At 38.3% G+C, this 21,103-nt stretch overlaps 1 protein-coding gene across 7 annotated transcripts in view; it reads left to right on the plus strand.

Annotated features, from left to right (window-relative positions):
* Positions 1-21,103, plus strand: part of DPF3 (double PHD fingers 3) — a 412,206-nt gene that overhangs the window by 327,734 nt on the left and 63,369 nt on the right. For 4 of the 7 annotated variants that reach the window (XM_072629217.1, XM_072629220.1, XM_072629216.1 and 1 more), the window contains one exon: positions 3,772-3,900. In XM_072629217.1, coding sequence (XP_072485318.1) covers positions 3,772-3,900 — 129 coding nt within the window. Of the gene's footprint in view, positions 1-3,771; positions 3,901-7,094; positions 7,696-21,103 lie in introns of those variants that run through there. The other 3 variants (XM_072629222.1, XM_072629219.1, XM_072629221.1) reach the window with 1 other exon arrangement.

A 21,103-nucleotide genomic window follows, 5' to 3' on the forward strand; every position in this document is an offset into this window, starting at 1 on the left:
TTGGAAAAGGAGTATGAGAAGGTGATTCTATTATTACTTTTCATATTTAATTTTTAATTTAATTATATTTCAATTTTATATTTAATTTATGTTTCATTTTCTTTGGGTTATGATGCAGGTGAATAAAATAACTGCTTTCTGTAATTAAATAAAACTATTGGGTTATAAGCTTATCTTCTGTATATTCATGGAAAGAATCTTTAAGGCAAATTTAGTAGCAGATAGGATGACACAAATGATAAATACTTCATCCTATTTCTATATGGATTTGTTTTCTTCTGGTTGTTCTCTAAGTTTTGGAAGCTTTTCATTCCACATAGCTTGGAACTTATGCATATTTAGTATGTTGATATGAATGGAAACATTTTAATTAAAAGTTTGACAGATCAATATTTTGCCTATGATAATCCTCTGATTCCAGTATGGTTTATTTGTTGAATTCTCAATGATAATTTTGAAGTTTGTACTTGTAGTATAAGGATTAGTCATCTGTTGGTTTATGAAAGACAGTAAATTTCTGATCTACAATTCTGGCCACTAAATCCTGTCTTCCTAGACAGCTGATAGATGCTAAATTTGTGCAACTTTTAGTGATGTTGCCCAGTTACTTTTTCTTGTATAAGCTACGTTGAACAATAAATCTGTGCTTCTGAGGAACAACTCTTCTGTAATTTCTGGTAATGATCACCTAATCCTGAATTCCCATTGTAAACTCTTCCATTTCTATAAAAAATCCTCATGACTCCACAATTTGCCTCATGATTCTATGTTGACATGTTGCCATATGAAGTTCACGGGAGAGTCCCCTATGGAAGGCATTTTAATTCTACTCTTGGATCTTAGCTGTTCCTTAGGTTCCTTTCAGAAGTAAACTACTTTGCTTAGATCTGACAAATTCAAATTCATACACCTATTGACAGTCTTTACTTTTGCTCAGTAAAATGATACCTGTTCCAAAGTATTTCTTTCCTAAGTGTAATAATATGATAAATTTATATAAAAATAACATATTAACATCAAATACTTGCATGTATATGTATGTGATGGTTATGATTATTATTACAACCTAGAAGGAAGAATTTTGGAACCAAGTATGTATATTTCTTGGGGATGGTATTTAGTGAAGTTCCCTACAATTCAATCTTTTTTTTTCTGCTGGCTTTTCCAGCACCGTTGATCTTTCTGTTCCTTTTCCTAATACATCCAGATTTCATCAGTGTTAGGAACCTCTCTGTCTGATCATACCCCATCTGTAATTGATAGTTTTAGTTTCTTGTCTAGGGCTCAGGAAAGTTAAGTGATTTGTTCATAGCCATAGTGCTACTCAGTATTGGATGTGGGATGTGAACACTAGGGCTCTTAACTTCAGGTCCAGTACACTCTCCACTATATCACATTTCCTCATTATTTTCCCATAAACCATATCAAAAGTCATTATATCCATGCATATTATTATGTCACAAAAGCCGCCCATATCAGTGTTATTGCTTCTTGGTGCTGGATAATTCAGAAAGGAAAATAGGGGAAAAGACATAACTGCCTCTATTGATCTGGTGGTTGGGGAAATTCTTACTGGTGCCATGGAGCAGAGCTATTTAAATATCTTCCAGCAGGACCATCATAGTTATTATGTAAGAGTCCTCAAATCACAAAAGCAAACAAACAAATGAAACAAAACAAAACATCAAACAAAAAACCCAAGTTTCTAATTAAAGGCTTAAATCTGTATAGTGAGGATGGACAGGAACATTCCAGTTGTAATGAGGCAGAGTCATCCTCTGAGACCCATTAAAAGGATTGCCATTAATTAACTAAAAAATAAGTTAACATATATGAAGCACTTTGCAAACCTTAAAGTGTTATATAAATGCTGACTGTTACTGTTATTAATTTTTCAGTTCATTCATTAAATACCTTCTATGTACAGAGCGCTTTGCCAGATAGAAATGTGGACAGAAGTGGAAGATGCAAAATTTGGTTAAAATAATAAATGATTGTTGATTGACTGATAAAACTTAGTCCCTGTCTTTACAGAGTTTTCATTTTGGGAAGGGGTAACACACATCCCCATTGCTATAACATACAACTTCACAGGATAAATGCATTAGTGAATTCTAAAGCAAAGATTCGAAAGGGGGAAGGTGTTACATGGAGAAGAGGAGGATCAACTATGTGAAGCACAGAGAAGAATTTAGGAAAATTGTTCCCAAATGCCCAAGTTTAGATATTAGTAACAAGCTTTCTTGACTTAGAACCTGAATCTTGACCCTAATTTAATATGAAGCACTGCACATTAAATCCTCATTTCTTTTTAAAATATAACTGATATCTGTTTTTTACACCACAATTATATTCTCTCCTCCTCCTTTCATATTCTTCCTTGTAAAAAAAAAGAAAAATTCTTATGAAAGATCACCCAGTACAGCAACCACATCTGTCCATTTACATTAATATATAACAATTGTTCATCCATTCAATAATTTGGCACTTCTTTTGTTTCTAGTTTTTGTTAGCACAAAAGTGCTATTTTGAAAATTTTGGTACATGGAAGAGGTTTCTCATTGCCTTTGACTTCCTTCAAGTACATACCCAATAATGGTATCACAGTGTCTGTGGGTATGAATAGTTTAGTGATTTTTCACACATAATTAAAAATTGTTTTCCAGAATGATTGTTCATAGTTTTGCGAAAGGGTATTAGTGCACCTGACTTCTCACAGCCTCACCAACATTGACTATTTCTTTGTTTTTTGTATCCATATTGGCCTTTTTGGATATGAGGTGAAATCTTTGAATTGCTTTAATTAATTTGAAAAAAATTATCAGTAATAGGATGCATTTTTTCATATGATCATTGATAGTTTACATTTCTTTTTAAAAAATAGTTCACATACATTGTCCCTTTTTTGTTGAAGAATAACAAGAACTTTGTATATTTGTTTCAAATATGCATATGTACATCAGACATATATGCTGAAACTAGATTTTAATAATGATTTTTCTTTATTTCAATTTAGATTGACATTTATTAAGCACCAACTATTTACAGATCACTGGGAATATAAAGACAAAAACCAGATAGTTCTTATATATAAAAAGTTTATAGGAGGGATGTGAAAAATGCAATAGTAAATAAACTGGAGTTTTTTCTTCTCAAGAATAATTACTCATCTCTCTATCCATCAAAACCTCTTAACATCTAGGCTTAAATACATATAAAAACACTGTCCTCAAGGACCTTACAATACATAAAAGGAAGCTGAAAAGCAAGGGGTTAGGGAAGAAAGTACCTAGCTGGAGGAAGTGGGGAATGATTGAGAAGTCCAGAAGAGCAAAGCCTGGTGGGAAATGAAGAGATGGCTGACCTGGGCATCCTCCTTAGAGATTCTGGGAGGAGTTCTCGACTCTCCCACCTACAATCAGAGGGTAGGAGAGGTATCCCAGGGGCCTTCCAGGGCTGAAGTGATCTTGCAAGATGAAGAATTTCCTGGTGGAAAAGTCCAGAGGAATATAACCAGATGGGACTAGACAACCTCTCAAATAAAAATAATCCCTGTTATACAAGTAGATATGTCAAAAAAGTAAACCACAAAAGAGGTTAGCAAGGAATTAAAACTAAGGAACTAAAAGGATAAAGGAAGCCTAATCCCACTCATCATATTTTCCTAACATACTCCTGCATACTTCGCTTTCTATGTTGTGGGGTAAGGGGGAGGAGAGGACAGTATATTTCATTTCCACTTAAAATTGGGACTTGGTATCTCTTTCACAGCCCAGAAAGGACCAGATGGGACTGTCATTCCCAATAATTACTGTGACTTCTGCTTGGGAGGTTCAAGCATGAACAAAAAAAGTGGCCGGCCAGAGGAACTAGTGTCCTGTGCAGACTGTGGACGCTCTGGTAAGTGTGACCCCTCCCCTGCCCTTTGGGGAATTTTCTTATCCAGGCACCCAGGAACAATCCTATTTTTCACTCTTCAGCCATCTAGGGTAAGATGTATGAGGGGGAATGATACAGGGTAGTGATAATGGTGGTGATTCTGACATTTTTTTCAGGTATTATTAGAATTTTGTGACTTAATTTTTAAAAAATTTAAAGGGTGGGAAGCAGTTATTGATATATTTCTGGGTTTTCCACATGCAGATTTCTTTGGTGTATGTATGTGTGTGTATGTGTTGTTGTCATTATTGATGTTGTGGAAGACAATAAGTTGGAACCAGAACACATTGAGATACAGCTCCCTGTGTTCTTTTATTGGGGGATGGTGCATCTCAATATGCAGTTGTTGGTTTAATTGAAATGATTGGGGTGGGCATGAGGGAGAAGGGGGTCAGTGGGAGAAAGTACCCAAGAATGATACTGGAAGACTGATCATGTGTTCAAATTGACATCAGTTTGGACATTAGTGACCCTTGGGCTTCTTAGTAGTTGCATGAATGACACTTCCATTGGCCATACATTCCATACATTTTCTCATGTAGACCAGATCAAAGAAAACACAGCAGAGTGGAGTTAAGAGGTAGGGGCTATCAGGGCTTAGATGCTGCTAAGTGGTCTTAGTAACTTTTTTTTCATAGTTCCTATTTTCAAGGACTTAAAGAAACGCTCCATTTGGTCTTGTCCTTTCTTTTCCAAAATAAATTTAAGTCTTTATGGTTTTTCTCAAGTTGTTGTTTTATTTTATTTTGCTTTTTGATCCTATCAAAGTCATTATCTGTCGTTTGCCAGAGATGATCCGAACAGGCTGTTTTACATAATTGTATTGTATTGTTATAAATAGACTCCCAGAATCTCAGAGTTGGAAGGGACCTTAAAGGTTTTGAGGCCAACCTCAACTGAAGCACTAATTTCCTTTACAACATCCCAGTTAAGTGGGAACTCATTACCTTACATGGTAGCCCATTCCATTTGAAAAATAGCTCTGTTAGGAAGTTCTTCCTTATACTGAACTGAAAGGTAACCCCGTAACCTCCACTCATTTGTCCTAATTCTTCCCTCTGGAGCAAAGCAGAAAAAGTCCAAGCAGTGAAGGTAAAGGTGACAAGAGATTTCAACCTCACCTAAGTAACTCCAAGTGTTTCTGGCCAGAAGCTAAAAAACACTTCAGAATGTTTCAGTTAACTCTGAGCACAGCAGTGAGGGATGGTCCTTTCAACCTTCCTTTTCCTCTCCCAGTCCTCATGGGGCAGCTTCTCACTTCCTGTATTGCTCTCACTCCTTATTTCTTCCCTTGTTTTGTCTACTATAGTCATTAGCCTGGACCTTTTGTCTTGGTGTGTCAAGGTTGATACAGATAGTAGAGCTGGAGAGAGAGATGTTGTCAAAGGATGCCAGTTCTCGATCCCCATGACCTCAGTATTAAATCAGCATATCCAGTGACAGTGGTTCACTTGTATGTAGCTCTACCCAATTTCTTCTGAAAGTAGTTTGTTCAGTTACTTTCCAGACACAGTCTACAATTGTTATTGTGTTGAACTTCTAATTCTGACAAGTGGTAGGTTGGGGAGACAGAACCTGTGTAATTGCTGGACTCTGATCAACAAAGAGTTAAAAAAAGCCAATAACACATTTCTCTCTACATATATTGTACATGTATTTTTATGTGTGTATATGTATGTGAACATATTCAAAACCCACACTCCCCGTGCCTAGAAATATGTAATATATAGTGATCCTCTACCACAGTAAGCAAAGACTTCCATCTCAGGTAGAACTGGGAGAGGGGAAACAAGTGTAGTCTTCAGGAGTTTTCTGTGTTCTTTTCCCCTCAAGATATTGAGTAATGGTAGAAACATGAAAAAGTGACTCTCCACTTGAAACTTCTCAGCTACCTGCCCCAAATTTGCTTCCTTATCTTAAAAAACATAGGTGATTATCTTATGCTCCCCATACTGTTCTCATACTGAGCTGGGATTTATTCGTATGGATCATTCAACCAATGTCTATCTCAAATACCTGTCAAATAGCTGTTTGGGATTGGCTTATGGCTCCGTTTTTTCAAGCTTGGGAAGGCAGGTTGGATGATATTCCTGGATAGCCTTTCTGGTGTCTTTTCAGGGAGATAGGAGACAAGAAGAACTATTTATCCTTCCCCACCTATCACTGTACCTCTACTCTCCCTTGGGGACTGAGATGCTTGAAACTGGCAGCTTCAGTGACTGGGATTATAATGGCTGGAGGCACTCCTGGGGCCCAATATGAACGTGGAGAAGTGTCAGCTGCAAGTCTGTAGATTTGAGCGCTTTATATTGTAATTAAATTTCTTCACTTTTAGTCCCTACTCTTTCTCACCTGACATGCCACCTTCAGTTGGACTTAATACTGCTTTGAGCTCTTGACAGTATCAAGACTTTTGACTAAGGGCATTTTAAGTGGCTGAAATGTATGTGTGCCCTGGTTAGAGGGGTCTTGGTCTTTTTTCCCAATCATAAACAGGAGAGTGAAAGTGGGAATTCTCTGATCACTCATTAGACTTTATAGTGAGGTTTTGGTTTTTGGTTTTGGTGGGGAGGGAGCTAGAAATGAATTACGTGATATGGGAGTGAGAGAGCAGACAAGGGTGGAAAGGATGGAGTGAGAAATGGAGGAAAATAAAAATAAACTGGGAGAGGATTAAATGCCTCTAATGGGCTATCTGACAGCAATAAATTTGTGAAACTGGATGCCAAACTGAAGGACAGTCATTGTGCAAAGAGCCAAACAGCCTTTAAGTTGTGCAGGCTTATAAGCCATCAGGGAAAAAACTTTCTCTTGGCTGGGGTGTGAATAAGAGTGGAGAAAGCATGACACTGACCCTTTCACTGCCAGAAGCTTTGGATACTTGTACTGTGGTACAGGGATCTTTTCTCATAAAACGACAACAACAACAACAAAAAACAAGACAAACAACAAAACAAATCCCCTGCCTCTAAAACCTCCCATTGTCCTATTGCACAGCATCATTCCACAAGGTGATTCCCATTCAATCCCTTTGAGTCTCAAAATGTTGCATTGTCTAACAGTGGTAAGAATAACCTTGTAATGATATGATATTAATATGAATAATGCTGTCTGTTGCTTAACCCATGTGCTGATATATTCATCATACATGTCAGCTCATTTGGGAGGAGAAGGCAGGAAGGAGAAGGAGGCGGCGGCCGCAGCACGAAGTACGGAGGACTTGTTCGGTTCCACGTCTGAAAGTGACACCTCAACTTTCCACGGCTTTGACGAGGATGATTTGGAAGAGCCTCGCTCCAGCCGAGGAGGACGCTACAGTGGCAGGGGCTCTCCCACAGCAGAGAAAAAAGGCGGCTGCTAAATCCACTCAACGAACTCTGGGCCATGGGCGGTAGCCCTTTGTACTCTGGTTGTTGTTCTGGTCCCATATAAAAAAAAATAGAACTTTAGATTTCCTCTCTCCTCCCCCATCCCACTACCTGCCCTGCCTTTTCCTCACATCCTCCATATTCTCACATCCCCTTACCTTTGCCCCCGCCCCTTTCCCACCACAATTTGGTGATACGTACCAAAAGCACAAACTATTTAAAAGTTCAAAAAACCCAAGAAGTGACTCCTTCCCTCAGAGAGAACTTTAATCTAAAGTTTTTTTTCCCTCTAGAAACCAGAAATCATGTGGGTTATGTTTTGGGGACAGACACATGGGAGGGTATACATTTCCCGTAAACCATTAAAAAACTCAAGTGGAGTCAATTATTTCATTTTTCGTATTTATTGGCAAAATGATGAGAGCACTAACAGAGAGGTTGGAGACAGAAATAAGGTTTTGAAAATTATTATTTATATAATCTAGTTATTATTAGAAATAGATTCTTTTAAAAAAAATAAATCAAACTAATACCATCCCATCTATGGGGAAAAAGGCACTGGAAGGAGAATTGTCCCAAGGAAACTTAGAATGACTTCAATGATGTGAGATTTTTGACTTGATGTCCCATTCAGTGTTCGTGGATCCTCACCCCATCCGACAGTCACACCTGTCCCCTCTCTTCCTTGCATTCTTTCCCCTTTCCCTTCCACCTTGACAACCCCTGCCAGCTTGGAAACCACAGCAGCTCTGGAGAAATGACAGGACGGGGAAGGGCCAGGTTTCCATGCATCCACCTCCAGGCACCTCAGTATCCATCCAAAAGCAAGCAATCGCCTACTCTTCAGCTCCTCCTCAGGCAATGCTGCTGGCTTTAAAAAAAAAAAAAAGTTTCCTTCTTCTCACCTCTCCCCTGGGTGAAGAGCAATATTCAAGGGCAGGAATGGAATAGAAGTGGAATATTTGGAATTCAACATTGATGAAACAGCCAGAGGACATGAATCCTAGAAGAAATGAAAAGGAAAAATACCTCACTTGTACATTTCCCGTCCCATTTTAGAAAATGTACATAAATACCCTTTGGATTGTCAGGCCGTCCGTATTTCTTCTTTCTTCTCCTTCTCCTTCTTCTTCTTTTTTTTATTATATAAAAAATATATACAGTGCCGGCCAGGCACCTTGTTTTATGTTTCCAATAGCACATCCCGAAATTAACCAAAGCAATACTTGCTCAACTCTCCCCGGGAGACACAGAAGAGAAGTCACCTCTCTGCTTGGCTGTCCCAAGAAAGAACAGATGAGCAGTCCTCATTCAAAAGGTATGTCTAGCTTGTATCTGTTTTGTATTTTGGGTCCAACTATCCCAACATGATATTCTCCTTCTGGTCCCCACCTCTTACTTCCTAATGTGTCCTACCACAAATAGTGAATTTTGCCGTTGGAGTGAATTAAACATGAAAATCTTGTCAATCAATAAGTATTTATCTGTGTTGGTGGCCATTTTGGCACATGGGGCTGAGGCAGAAATAATGTCACATTGTTTGCTTGGAAAGGTTGAGTGGAAGCTATTTGGAAAATTCAAGAGGCCGGAGCAGCTTGAATAACATGAGGAAATGTTTGGGTAGATGGGTCCTCTATTTCTGCTATCCCCATGGCCAAACTTGAAGTTAGACCTCACAGAACTATGATAGGGCTTGGACAAGGTAGGCTTATAGCTGGAGTTATGAGAAGGGAGAACAAGACTGGGTTATTAAAGGTTTGTGCTTTTAGATCCTCTGGGGCTATCTATAGCTACCAAGGTAAAACTGAACTGGGGAGTATACAGTTTTGAACTCTCCTGGCTTACACTCAACTTTGAACTGTGAAGTTTTCAAGAAACACCAACTCCCAAAGCAATGATAGTAGTGCAGGCATAGAAATGTAGTTGAGCATTGAATCAGATAGGTATGTCTCTGGCTTGTTAAAGGTAAGAGGGAGGAATAGTTTCTAGAAATAAGATTTTTAGACTTTCCTGAATTACATCTTTCCTCCTTTAAAAAAAGATAGACTTTGAGAACTAGAAGGAAAGTAATTGTCTGATCCACATCCCTCATTAGACATATGAAGAGACAGAAGCCCAGAGAGATTAAGGGACTTTCCCACGGTCACAGAGTTGGTGGGCGGCAAAACCTATATTAGAACCCACGTCTGAGTCCCAGCGTCCATTCCAACATAGCTTTAAATGAACCCTTTGTGATTATGCGTGTGAACTTGAGGCAGGAGGTGCAGTGACTTTCCATTCTGTTTTTCTTCCACTGTAGGTCAGTATATAACTCTTTCAGGTGTTTGGTTTTATTTGGAAGAACAGATATGATCTCATGTTATCAGGGGAAACATTGATGCTTTGCCTGGAAATAGGTCATAAACAGTTAAAATTATAAAACACACCTGCGTGCTTAACTATGTTGAACAGATTTTTACAGAGGTGAAATGAGTCTCTCATGCCCTTGCTGCTAATGGGCACACTCCTTTTCCTGCTATGTTCTCTTGTCACACTTCTATTTTCTCATTCTTGTTCCTATGGCTCTGACATTACTTTAGTAGCGTTGAGGTTCAGGTAACAATGATGAGATGTGAATTTCCCTTGTTCAGCTGATTCACAGAGTTTCTTGAGATAAGTTTCAAAGAGCACTACAAATGATTTTCAAGGCCTTTTCTTCTCAGCCAAATGTTTGCAGTTTCTGAACTTCTCAATAACAGTTTGTTGTTGGGCTAGAAGTGTTTTTTTTTTTAATCCACGTAATTAGACAAAGCACACAACTTTCCTGTTCTATCTTGGGAATCCAATGGGGAGCAATGAGCTCTGGGTTTTCTGAATTTGTCACAGCCCTTAAATCCCCAGGAGAATCCTGATCTGAAGGCTATTTTTGTTCTGGAGTTGCTAATCTGCAATTATTTCTATTATAGACAACTTTTGTCTATAACTTCTATGGCTGGGGTGGGTGTGGGTGATAGAAATCACAGAATTGTAGAAGGCGATGATGTTGTATAGAAGTACATGAAGATCTCACCTTATTAAAAATAATTTCCAGTAGATGCAAAGAATGTTAGAACTGGGAGAGACTTTTGACATCATCTAGTTCAACCCCATCCTTTTGCAAGTGAGGAAATTGAGTCCTGCCCAAATGAAGTGATTTGCCCAAGATTACTTACTATACCCAGGCAGAGAGAGAAATTACTATTATTATTACTGCTAGTAACTGATATTCACACATTCACACATTCACATGACTAATAAGTGATATGTAGATAGCGCTTTAAAGTTAACATATCACTTTACGTATATTATTTAATGTAGTGTTCATTATTATTCTGGATTACCCATAAAAAAATTGAGGTCTAGAAAAGTTAAGTGATTTGTCTCTGGTCACACAACTATTAAATGTCAAAGGCAAAAATTGAATTCATGTGTCCCTGACTCCAAGTGTAGAATTCTATCCACTATGCCTACTGCTTGTTTTGGAGGATAATATCCAAAAGAAAAGGGGCAACTAGGAGGCACAACGTATAGAACACTGAATTTGGAGTCAGGAAAATTCATCTTTCTGAGTTCAAATCTGGCCTTAGATACTTACTAGCTGTGTGAACCTGGGGAAGTCATTACCACCGTTTGCCTCAGTTTCTTCATCTGTAAAATGAGCCGGAGAAGGAAATGACAAACCACTCCAGTATCTTTGCCAAGAAAACCCCAAAAATGAGGTCATGGAAAGTTGGACATGACTGAACAACAGCTGTAGCATCTAAAAGAAAAAGGAGAAACCCTGCCACTAGTTCAGCTGTATAATCTTGAGCAAGTCATTTAACCCTTTATGGACTGTATCTTCTTGACCTATCAAATGATGGAATGAGGTTTGATGATCTCTGAGTTCCCTTTCAGCTCTACCATTTACAAGTAGGAAGTGACATAGATTGGGTTGACAAAGGGAGGTTAGGAATAACCATTTATTAAATGCCTATTATATGCCAGTCATGTTGCCAAGTGCTTTAGAAATATTATCTCATAAGCAAGGGATTATCAGGTTTTGTATTCTTATCCAATCTGTTTTCATTCTTCAGTTCATTAATTGTGTCCATCAGTTCATTCAATTTCATTTATTCATGCATCAATCTTTTTCATTTTATTGGATTGCTTAATCCATTAACATTTAAAGTTATAAGAGTTAGTTTTCTGTTTTCCTCCATCTGTTTCTAATATCAAGGTCCTTTCAAGTTGAGATTTCCCCCCTTTTCTGCTGTAAACACATTATTATGTTCCTTCAGTTACTTAAATCTTTTCTTAAAGTGACACTGTTTCCATTGCCCCTCTTCCCCTCACCTTCGATCCTCATTTCTTATTTGTGATCCTGTTCCCTTTGGGGTTTTGTTTATTTGTTCCTTCTTTCTCCTGCTTTTCTAGAGTTACATAATCATTTCCTCCCCTCTTTAATCCTCTTAGTTAGCAAGTAGATTCCCCTTTCTCTCCTCTCCTTAGTCCTTTTCATTAGTTTTTAATATCTAATTTTGTGTCCTTTTTAAAAAAAGGGTTTCTCTCTTTTCATTGTACTAACATTTTATTTGATCCTCACAATAAATCCTGTGAGATAAGTGCTATTATTATCCCCATTTTTACAGCTGAGTAAATTGAAGCAAGTACAGGTTAGGTGACTTGCTGAGAGTCACACAACTATTACGTATTTGAGTCTGGATTTGAACTCAGATCTTCCTGATTGCTCTATCCTTTGTGCCACTTAATGGTCAGCCTACAAAGTAGTTGATAGTTGTAATATATTTATCTCTTTTCCTTGGGTAGTGGGGTAGGATGGGGAAGGCATAATTTTACTTGGTTCTTGCTCAGTTCCAGTTGTGTGGAATGATGCTGGTAATTAGAATAGCTTCAAAGACCAGTCTTACCAAAAATAATTTAAATATACCAAAAGGCATTTACTACCTCCTAAATCAGTGGACTCAAGTTTAAATTCTGTGTGCCAAGCAAAATGTTGACTCCATCCCTCTGTCACTTGTCTTCTTCTTTCCAAACCATCACTCCTTAGAAATTGCTTTTATCTTATATCTTGGAGGAATAATGTTTCTGTGTCTCCTGAAAAATGACAAGGTCTCTGTGGTTGGTGGTCTGGGATATAAATATAACTAAGAATAGTTTTCTTGCATATTAAAACACAATCTTGAACATAATTTGAACTTTTGGTCTTGGTGGCAGTGAGAGAGGAATCACAAGGCATGATAGGGCCCTAAGTACAATGACCCTGAAGAAGGAAGCCTTCTGAGGTACAGAGAACGGATTAAGAATCAGAAGACCTGGGTTCGAATGTTGTTGTTCTTTTATTCCTGAAGAGGGCCATGATATCAGGAAGGAGATGTCATGACCTGAAAGTGAATTGGATTTAAGTGAGGAAGTGGCAAAGTCATCATCTGGGTCCAGTGGCAAGATATAGACCAGGACAACTGAAGATGGCCTCAAATGCAGGAGGAGGCCTGGGCCTTTCTGGGCTAAGGTCTTTCCCAAGTCTCAGTTTGTCTGAGGCAATGCCCATTCAGCGATTAAGGTTAGGTAAAAATAAATGAGGCAAAGAATGACTTGTTTTACCTAGTCAGAAAAGAAGAATAAAATCTATCTGGGGGGGGAAGACCCTTAGGGTTTCTGGCCAAAACAGAAACAATTGCTATTTATACTGTCTCTGAGCCAGCCGAATTCAAACCATGACCAAATGAGGCTCGGACTGGGATCCATTGTTGTCCAATAAATGAGAGCTGCAATGATTTGGGTTTAAGGCTGGTCCATAAAAAAAGAAATCTAGCCCATAAACCCCAAGATATCTTGCTAGGTTTCAGTGATCAAAATTTGTATTTCTTTGGACGGGGCACCTGTGGATAAGAGTGTAATTCTCTATGTGGATAGAGGGAAAGGAGGGAGAGGAGAGAAGGAAGGAAGAAATAAAAGAAAGAAGGAAGGAAGGAAGGAAGGAAGGAAGGAAGGAAGGAAGGAAGGAAGGAAGGAAGGAAGGAAGGAAGGAAGGAAGGAAGGAAGGAAGGGAGGGAGAGAGGGAGGGAGGGAGGGAGAAGGAAGGAGCTCTGTTGCCCAGTTGGAACTGACCAGTTGAGTCCCCAGTGGGGCAGCTCGGACTACTCACAGGTTGTTACTTGTCCTTCATTCTCGAAAAAGGCTGTAACGTCAGGAAGGAGATATCATGACTTACAAGTGAATTTGATTTAAGTGAGGGAAAGTTGTGCAAAGTCAGTAAGCCTCATTCTCTCCTCTAGAGCCATCTGAGTCCGGTTGCAAAAATAAATCAGGATGACTAGAGTTGCCACCCCGCCCCAGTCCCAAGTCATTTATTGTTCTCACATCTACAAAATCAGAAAATAATGCCTGTACCACCTTTCTTACTGAGAAGTTCTGAAGAAAATAAAACTTTGTAAACTTTTAGACTTTATGTAAAATGTGAGCTGTTATTAATTTAGAAAGACTAGCCAGACAAGGACAGACCCCCAAGTAAGGAGGTACATCCTGCAATGTGAAAATGATGGATCGTGTTTTTTTTTCTTCTCAGATAAATGAAGGACTTTTTGAAAATTGCACTGGGGGTGAAAATGCATATTTCATTTAAAAATTAGTTTTAATAATGTAATTTATCCCTAACATTTAAGAGATGGTTTTAAAAATAAGTGTGATTTTTCACACTAATAATCTCCTGTTAGGCTTTATTGCTTGCTTTGCAAATATTCATGGCATCCAATAGGCTGTAACTTTATGCTGGACTATAATACTATTTATTATTCAAGGATAGACACAAAATACAGCTCAGAGATTCTTCTTCTGTAGTATTTGAAAAAAGTCATATCTACTCCCAAATGTAAGCTAAGTGGTGCAGTGCATAGCATATAGGGCCAGGAATCAGAAAGACCCAGCTTCCTGAGTTGGAATCTGGCCTCAGACACTTAGGCAGTGTGTGACCTTGGGCAAGTCACTTAACTCTGCCTCTATTTCCTCATCTGTAAAATGAACTAGAGAAGGCAATGTCAAACCACTCTAGTATCTCTGCTAAGAAAACCCAAAATGGCATCCTAAAGAGTTGGACATGACTGAAACAACTCATACATGTCTTCTATTACATCTGATTACAATTTTGAATGTGCATTTTTTATGAGGTAAAATAGGATATTAGGGATCTTTTTGATTGAAATCATTTCATTGAACCTTATATGGAGTTGAGTTCCTGGCACTGGTATTTTCTGAGTGAGGTGGATGTGGACTAGTGAATACAAGAGCAGTGATGGAGAGAAGGCAGGAGTTAAGAGAACTGAGTCTTGACTTAGCTTAGTAATATACTTGTTAAATGACTTTTAATGAATGATTACCTTAATTAAAAGTTGATTAAAAAGTTATTAATTAAAGTGATTTAATGAGTTATTTAACTTGTCCGTGTCTTGGTTTTTTTTATTCATGGGAAATAGGTATTTCTACTTTTCACCTGCCAACTTAAAATTAAGCTATGAAGTAGCAGAGTTTAGTGCAGTGTTATCAAACTCAAATTGAAATTCAGCATTTTGACTTAGAAAACCACAAAGTAACATAATGTATGTTTTATTGTATTTTCATTTTGTTCAGCATTTCACAATTGTAATTTAATTTGGTTCAAGCTATACTGTTGAGGGGCTGCATGGGGCTAAGTAAGGGACAGTGAATTTGACACCTTTGGTGTAGTGGTAGAGAGCTGACACTGGGGCCCAGAAGATCTTAGTTCAAGTCCTGAGACATACTGTCTGTATGACTTGGGGTAGGTCACAGTGTAGGTATCTCAGGCAACTCTTTGAGACAATAAATTGCAGAGAAGATACTGACTTGCATTGATAAAGGGAATTTCCTCATCTGGGAGTATCCTTTATCAAAGAAATAATGGGCTGAGTCCTTATCCCCATGACGAGTCCATGGATAAAATGTGTGAAGGGTGCTGAAAATTTTAATTAAAATTATCTAGCTCCACCAGCTTTTTTGGATTGAAGAGTTTGGCCCTGGAGATAGCTACATTTCAATTAGGTAATCTTTAGTTAAGAAAAGGACATAGTATTTTTTTTATGAATTGATTTTGATTATTTATAAGAACCAATCAGACTGGCCCTCTTTGAACTTTTCCCAGGAGATTTTCATATGTTTGGAGGTGGAAGTTGTATGTTTAGTTGGGGGTTGGGGTAGTTAATGTAAGGCTAGGAGGGAGGAAAGTTACACCTCCATGCTTTTTCATAGCACAAGCCCAAGGACATTTATTTCTGCTAGTGAAATATTAGGCCAAAAGATTATACAGTATATAATAAAATTGAATTCCAATAACCTATTTAAAAGATTTCATTAAGAAAAGCCACCATATCACAATGGAGGGGATCCTTCTGACTGAGTGACTTACAGAATGGTTGGAAATCAAGGGATGATTTCTGTATTAAGTTATGAGCCCAAAAAGATTTGAGATAAGATTTTTAAGGGGCCCTCAGGGCTTCCATTTAATTGATGACCCAGAAGTTAGATTTAATTTGAATTTTGTCTATCCCTGCCTTAAGAGACATTAGTTAATCTAAAGAAATTTTTTAAAGTGTTTGCAACATGCCAGATACTGTTAACAGGATAGTTTGATAAACTTCTGATAATAGTCTACTTACTTAAACAGTGCCAAATATAACTAAATTGATTCATTTAGTGAATCCTGTTGAAACATTGACTATGGACCTAGTATTTTGGTGGACACAGAAATGTATAATACACAATTCAGGGCTAAATGATTTTATAATCTGGTTGAAAAGATAATATTGCATACTTGAAAATTTCAATAACCATGTGAGTTTAAGTAATTCCTCCAACAAACATTTATTAAATACCTGTTATGTGCCAAGGACTCTGCTAAGCGCTGTGGTTGCAAAGATAAAAACAAAATACTATTTGCCCTCAAGGAACTTATATTCTAAGTGTATGTGTGTGTGTGTGTGTGTGTGTGTGTGTGTGTGTGTGTGTAAGGGTGTTGAGAACATATGTACAGAAAAGTAAATATTAACCATGTACTGAATAGATACAAAGAAATTGGGAATGGGAGATGGACAGAAGCACTTGGTGAGGTCAGGAAAGACTTCTGTTGGAGGTGATATGTGAGTTAAATTTTGAGTGAAGCTAGGGTTCCTACAAGGTGAAGATGGGGAAGGTTTTCCAAAGACATGGAGGCTGGAGAAGGATCATTGTGTACATTAATTAGCAAGTGGGTCTGTTACATAGCAATGCAGAATGTGTGGAGGATAATGTGCTATTGAGCTGGAAAGGTGAACTGGAGCCAGATCGTGAAGGAATTTAAATTCCAAGTAATAATACAGGACCCAAATTTCATGAGATATCATGAGGCAGTCTATGACTTAAGTAATCACTGTGGGCCGGAACACTGTGGGAGGGCATCATGGAAGAAGTCTTTTAGTACAACTACATAATTTGGACAGTCTTTTGAAGTCCTTTGGGATTTGCTCTAAGTTCAAAGTATTTGTTTCTATAGTGAACTGAGGTGGTAGCAAATTCATGGCAAAATCTGTGACTCAAGAAGCTGCTATATCTCAAGGGGCATTTCAGAAATATAAGACATCATAGATAATTGAGTTTCATAGTTGTTTGCTCCAAGGGTTGAGTCCATGTTTTGAAATCAGTAGATGCTCTTTAAGTGACAGTGATCAGATTTAGCAATGAAGAGATCATTGGTAAGCCTTCTAGCTTAAGAATGATATTTAAGTGTGGAAGGAAGAGTATTAGTCTCTAATTATATTATATGAAAGGAAGAGTATATTCTGGGTACTGTTCCAGATAGTTGTAGTGAGAATTAGGTAGAAGATACTGAAAGGACAAATCAAAGGGAAACGGAAGGGGTAAATCAGCAGAAGCAGACAGAAAGAAAGAATAGGGATTTCAGAAAAGGGGAGAGGAAGGTTAGAATTAGTGCTAAGAAGCAAGGAGGAAGCCAAGCCTCCTTGTAAATTAGGAGTGGTAGAAACAGGACACGAATATGGCAACAACATGAGATAGCAGGAGGAAATTGAGTGAAATATTGTCAAGAAACAAGAAATAGCTAGATCTCAGGTCAGTGACTGGGAGGGGGGTGAGGAGGTGAGGAGGGTTGGAGTTCATATAAGAAAGAAGGAAAAAGGATTGAGGATAGAATTCCGGGGGAAGTGAAAGGGATCGGTGGGATAGAGTAGGAGTGAGATAATACAGTGAATCAATTAAGAGCTTTGCAAGAAATTTGGGGGGACATGGCGCAAAATGAAGGAAAATAAGAATAGAATTCGTATGGTTGAGGCAGGGGAGGAAGTAGCTGAAAAATCGGAGAGCTGCAACTAGTAAGAACTTTGTGGATTCAATTTGCCAAGAGAAAGTCCATAGCAACTTTTCTACTAGCATTTTTTTTTTTTTACTGAAATAAAGATGTAAGAGTGAAAAAAAAAGCCAAAAAAAGTAAAAAGGCAATGACAAATAGGTGGAAGAAGAGGGGGCTTCCTCCCCCCAGCCCAAGAAGAAGAGACTAAATAATAATAATAATAAAAAAGGAAAGACTAAAAAGGGGGCAGAAGAGAGAAGTAGAAGACACAATAATGGAATAGATGATCAATGGTTCTCAAACTTTTTGGTCTCAGGACCTCTTTATACCCTTAAAGATTATTGAGGACCCTCCCTCCCCAAGAGCTTTTGTTTATATGGGTTGCATTTATTGAGACTTATCATAGTAGAGTATGTTTTATATGACTTCACATGTATAAAGGATAGCATATTACTTACCTTCTCAATGGGTGGGGGAGGAGAGGGTGGGAGGGAGAGAATTTGAAACTCAATTAAAAAAAGAATGTTAAAAATAAAAGAAAAATTTATCATATTAAAAATAATTAAAATGTCTTGGTATTGATTACAAAAATAGTTTTGACCTTGAAGTCCTCTGAAAATATCTGAGAGACTCTGAGGGGTTCCTAGACCACACTTTGAGAACCACTGGAGAAGACTGTTGGGAGGAAGGAGGAAAGGAAACCTCCCATACAGAACTTGGTCAGTTCCTTCACTCATTCAGCAAATATTCATTGAGTCCTGACCATGTTCAGGGCTATGATCAAGGCCCTGTACTAGCTGCTAAGATGAATACAAAGTTTAGCTAAAACACAGGCCTTTCCCACATGGAGGTTATAGTTTAGGAGGAGAAGTCATAAACACAGATAACCATACCATGTAATATTTGAAGCAGCATGGAGGAGTGGCTAAAAAGAAGGCATAAAAGCCAAAAGGACCTGGGTTTAAGTCTTGCTTCTGACAAATACTGGTATGGGACCATGGGAAAGTCACTTAACCTTTTGAATACTTTCGGCCACTTTCTGACTCTAAACTGGGGAGAAAGTGCCATCTGGGACTGACAGATCCTCTTCTGAGAGGTTTTTATGCCAGTGAAATCATAGATCTGGTCCCTATGGCATGATCACGGTATTTCAGAGTTGTATTGCAAAGTGCTACATGAGATTGAAGGGAAGTTTTTATTAACTAGCTGAGGGATAGTGTGAAGGCAGATCAGGGGTGATATTTCAGCTGGGCTCTAAAAGATGGACACATGATAGGTGGATGATAAATATTGATTCAATGGAGGGGAAAAAGTGTGCCAGAGCATGTGGATAGGCAGAAACATTCTTTAAGTACTTCGATGGCAATTTTTGCCTACACCATTGAAAATATAGAAAGGTCTTGGTGATTGAAGTGGAAGAGAAAGATGTAAAAAATCTTGTGCTTAGAAGGACTCTGTGGAAGGAGACAGTTTGTTGGGAGAGATATTTTTTTGCTTGTGAACTTTTTTCTTGCTGGTTTTGCCTTTTTCCATTTGGGCCATATCTACCACTTGTGTCTCTAATGAAGCTTGAAATGAACATGGCTGTCTGGGTGGAGTGGGCACAGCACACTCTCTATCCCTACTGCTGTTTTTGAAATTGGAAAGCACCCGTCAGGTTGTTCATACCTTCCAATCGATCCCTATACATTAAAGGGTCACCACCAAGTAGGTTAGCACCAGTGTTTCTTTATTCCTCACTTCTGGCCCTATCCTTAGCAAACTTAATTTCATCTAGAAAAAAAAATCCCATAATTCTCTGGTCTGTTCCAGAGCTGAAGGAAGGGTATCCCTCTCTTATTGCTTCAGATGGTTGACTCTCAGGCTGATTCTTTAAATCACTGGGGCCCACTGGTTACTGAAACAGACTTCTTGAGTTAGTCCAGAGCTTGAGGGGATCTTCTAGGACTGATGATGACTTGGTCCCATTAAAAGCAGCAAAAGCCCTTGTTGGAGGGCATGAGGCAAGGCTCTTTTGCCAGGATGGCATGTATCTCAAAACTGGACAATAATCTCTCACCTTCTACCCCCACCCCAGCCTCATTCAAGATTAGACATATATGGGGAACTTAACAGTACATGTAATAATAAGACCATTCATTTCCAATGAAGTAACAGATAGATGGATTGAATTATCAGAACACTTTCCAGACTTTCTAAATAGGAGAAAAAAGTTCTATGAGAAGGTCACCATGGGGTTATCTATATACTGTTTTCCACTAGCAAAAATCCTGTTTGTTCAGTTTCTGAGTAAAAAAAAAAAAAGTTAAAAAAAAGGTTTTGCCGAACACCTAGTTCTGTCTGCTGCTTCTCCAAAGAATTGAAAATCCAGCTGTGTTCTTTCTGCTTCCTGTGTCACCTTACCCAGGAGCGATTGAGTTGCCCTTATTTCAACCGATTGTTCCCACTGTTCGCTTACAAGGGAGAGCAAGCAGCTTGGTTTTTGTTCTCATAGCCCCATTAAATTTGTAGTTGGTTGGTTGATTTTCTTATTCTTTTTTCTTTCCTTTTTTCAAAAGTCTTATTTATTCTTTAATTTTCTGATTTTGAATTTTTAGACAGCTGTTCTGTGGTGGTGTTTTTTGTTTTATCTTTCATTGCCTTTCCCTCTGCAGTCGACTCTCTGTGCTCTGGGGACTCCGGCATCCTTCAAGCAAGCCATTTCCGAAGAAGGTGGAAAGAAGCCAGGATGATATGAACCTCCTTCTTCTCCTCCTCCTCCTTCTCCTTCTCCTCCTCCTCCTCTTCCTCTTCCCTTTGCCTGGCCCCTTCCCATGCCTGTGTTTCAACTAACACAGGAGCCTGGACCATGGAAAACCCTCCTGCTCTGCTCAGAGAATTCTTGGAAAGGGCCTAAGCTTGTGCAATAAGAAGAATTTTTTTTTAGCCTTTGTTTTTGGTTCCTTTAAGTGTCTGTGAGAAAGTACCCAGGTCAGACTGGAATGACTCTACAGTAGAAGTAACCGAACACAAACAAACTGAAAAAAGTTAACTATTTTATTTATTTCAATATTTAAAAGAAAAAAGAAGTGCTAACCTTGCACGGTATTTTTGTTTAAGGCACATTGTACTTCGAAAGTTAAAAGCAGGTTTGTGAAGAAATGAAATAAAAAAAGCACTTAATGTAAAATAAAGACAATATTAACGTTAAGAAAAAAACCACGTTTTTATTATGAAAATAAAGATCCACTCTACTCCCTCATACATTTAAGGAAGCCATTCATACATATGCTCTAGGTATTTTTTTCTGCAAGTTGGATGTGGTGGTAAGTGAGGAGTGCTTTGTTCTCGTATTTTTTTGTTCTCCCTCAACTTCATTTGGATCAATATTGACTAAGTACTAAAAAAAGGCAACAACAACCAAAAAAACCAACCCCCCTCCACC

Source organism: Notamacropus eugenii, chromosome 1 (assembly GCF_028372415.1).
Source record: "Notamacropus eugenii isolate mMacEug1 chromosome 1, mMacEug1.pri_v2, whole genome shotgun sequence".
Lineage (NCBI taxonomy): Eukaryota > Metazoa > Chordata > Mammalia > Diprotodontia > Macropodidae > Notamacropus > Notamacropus eugenii.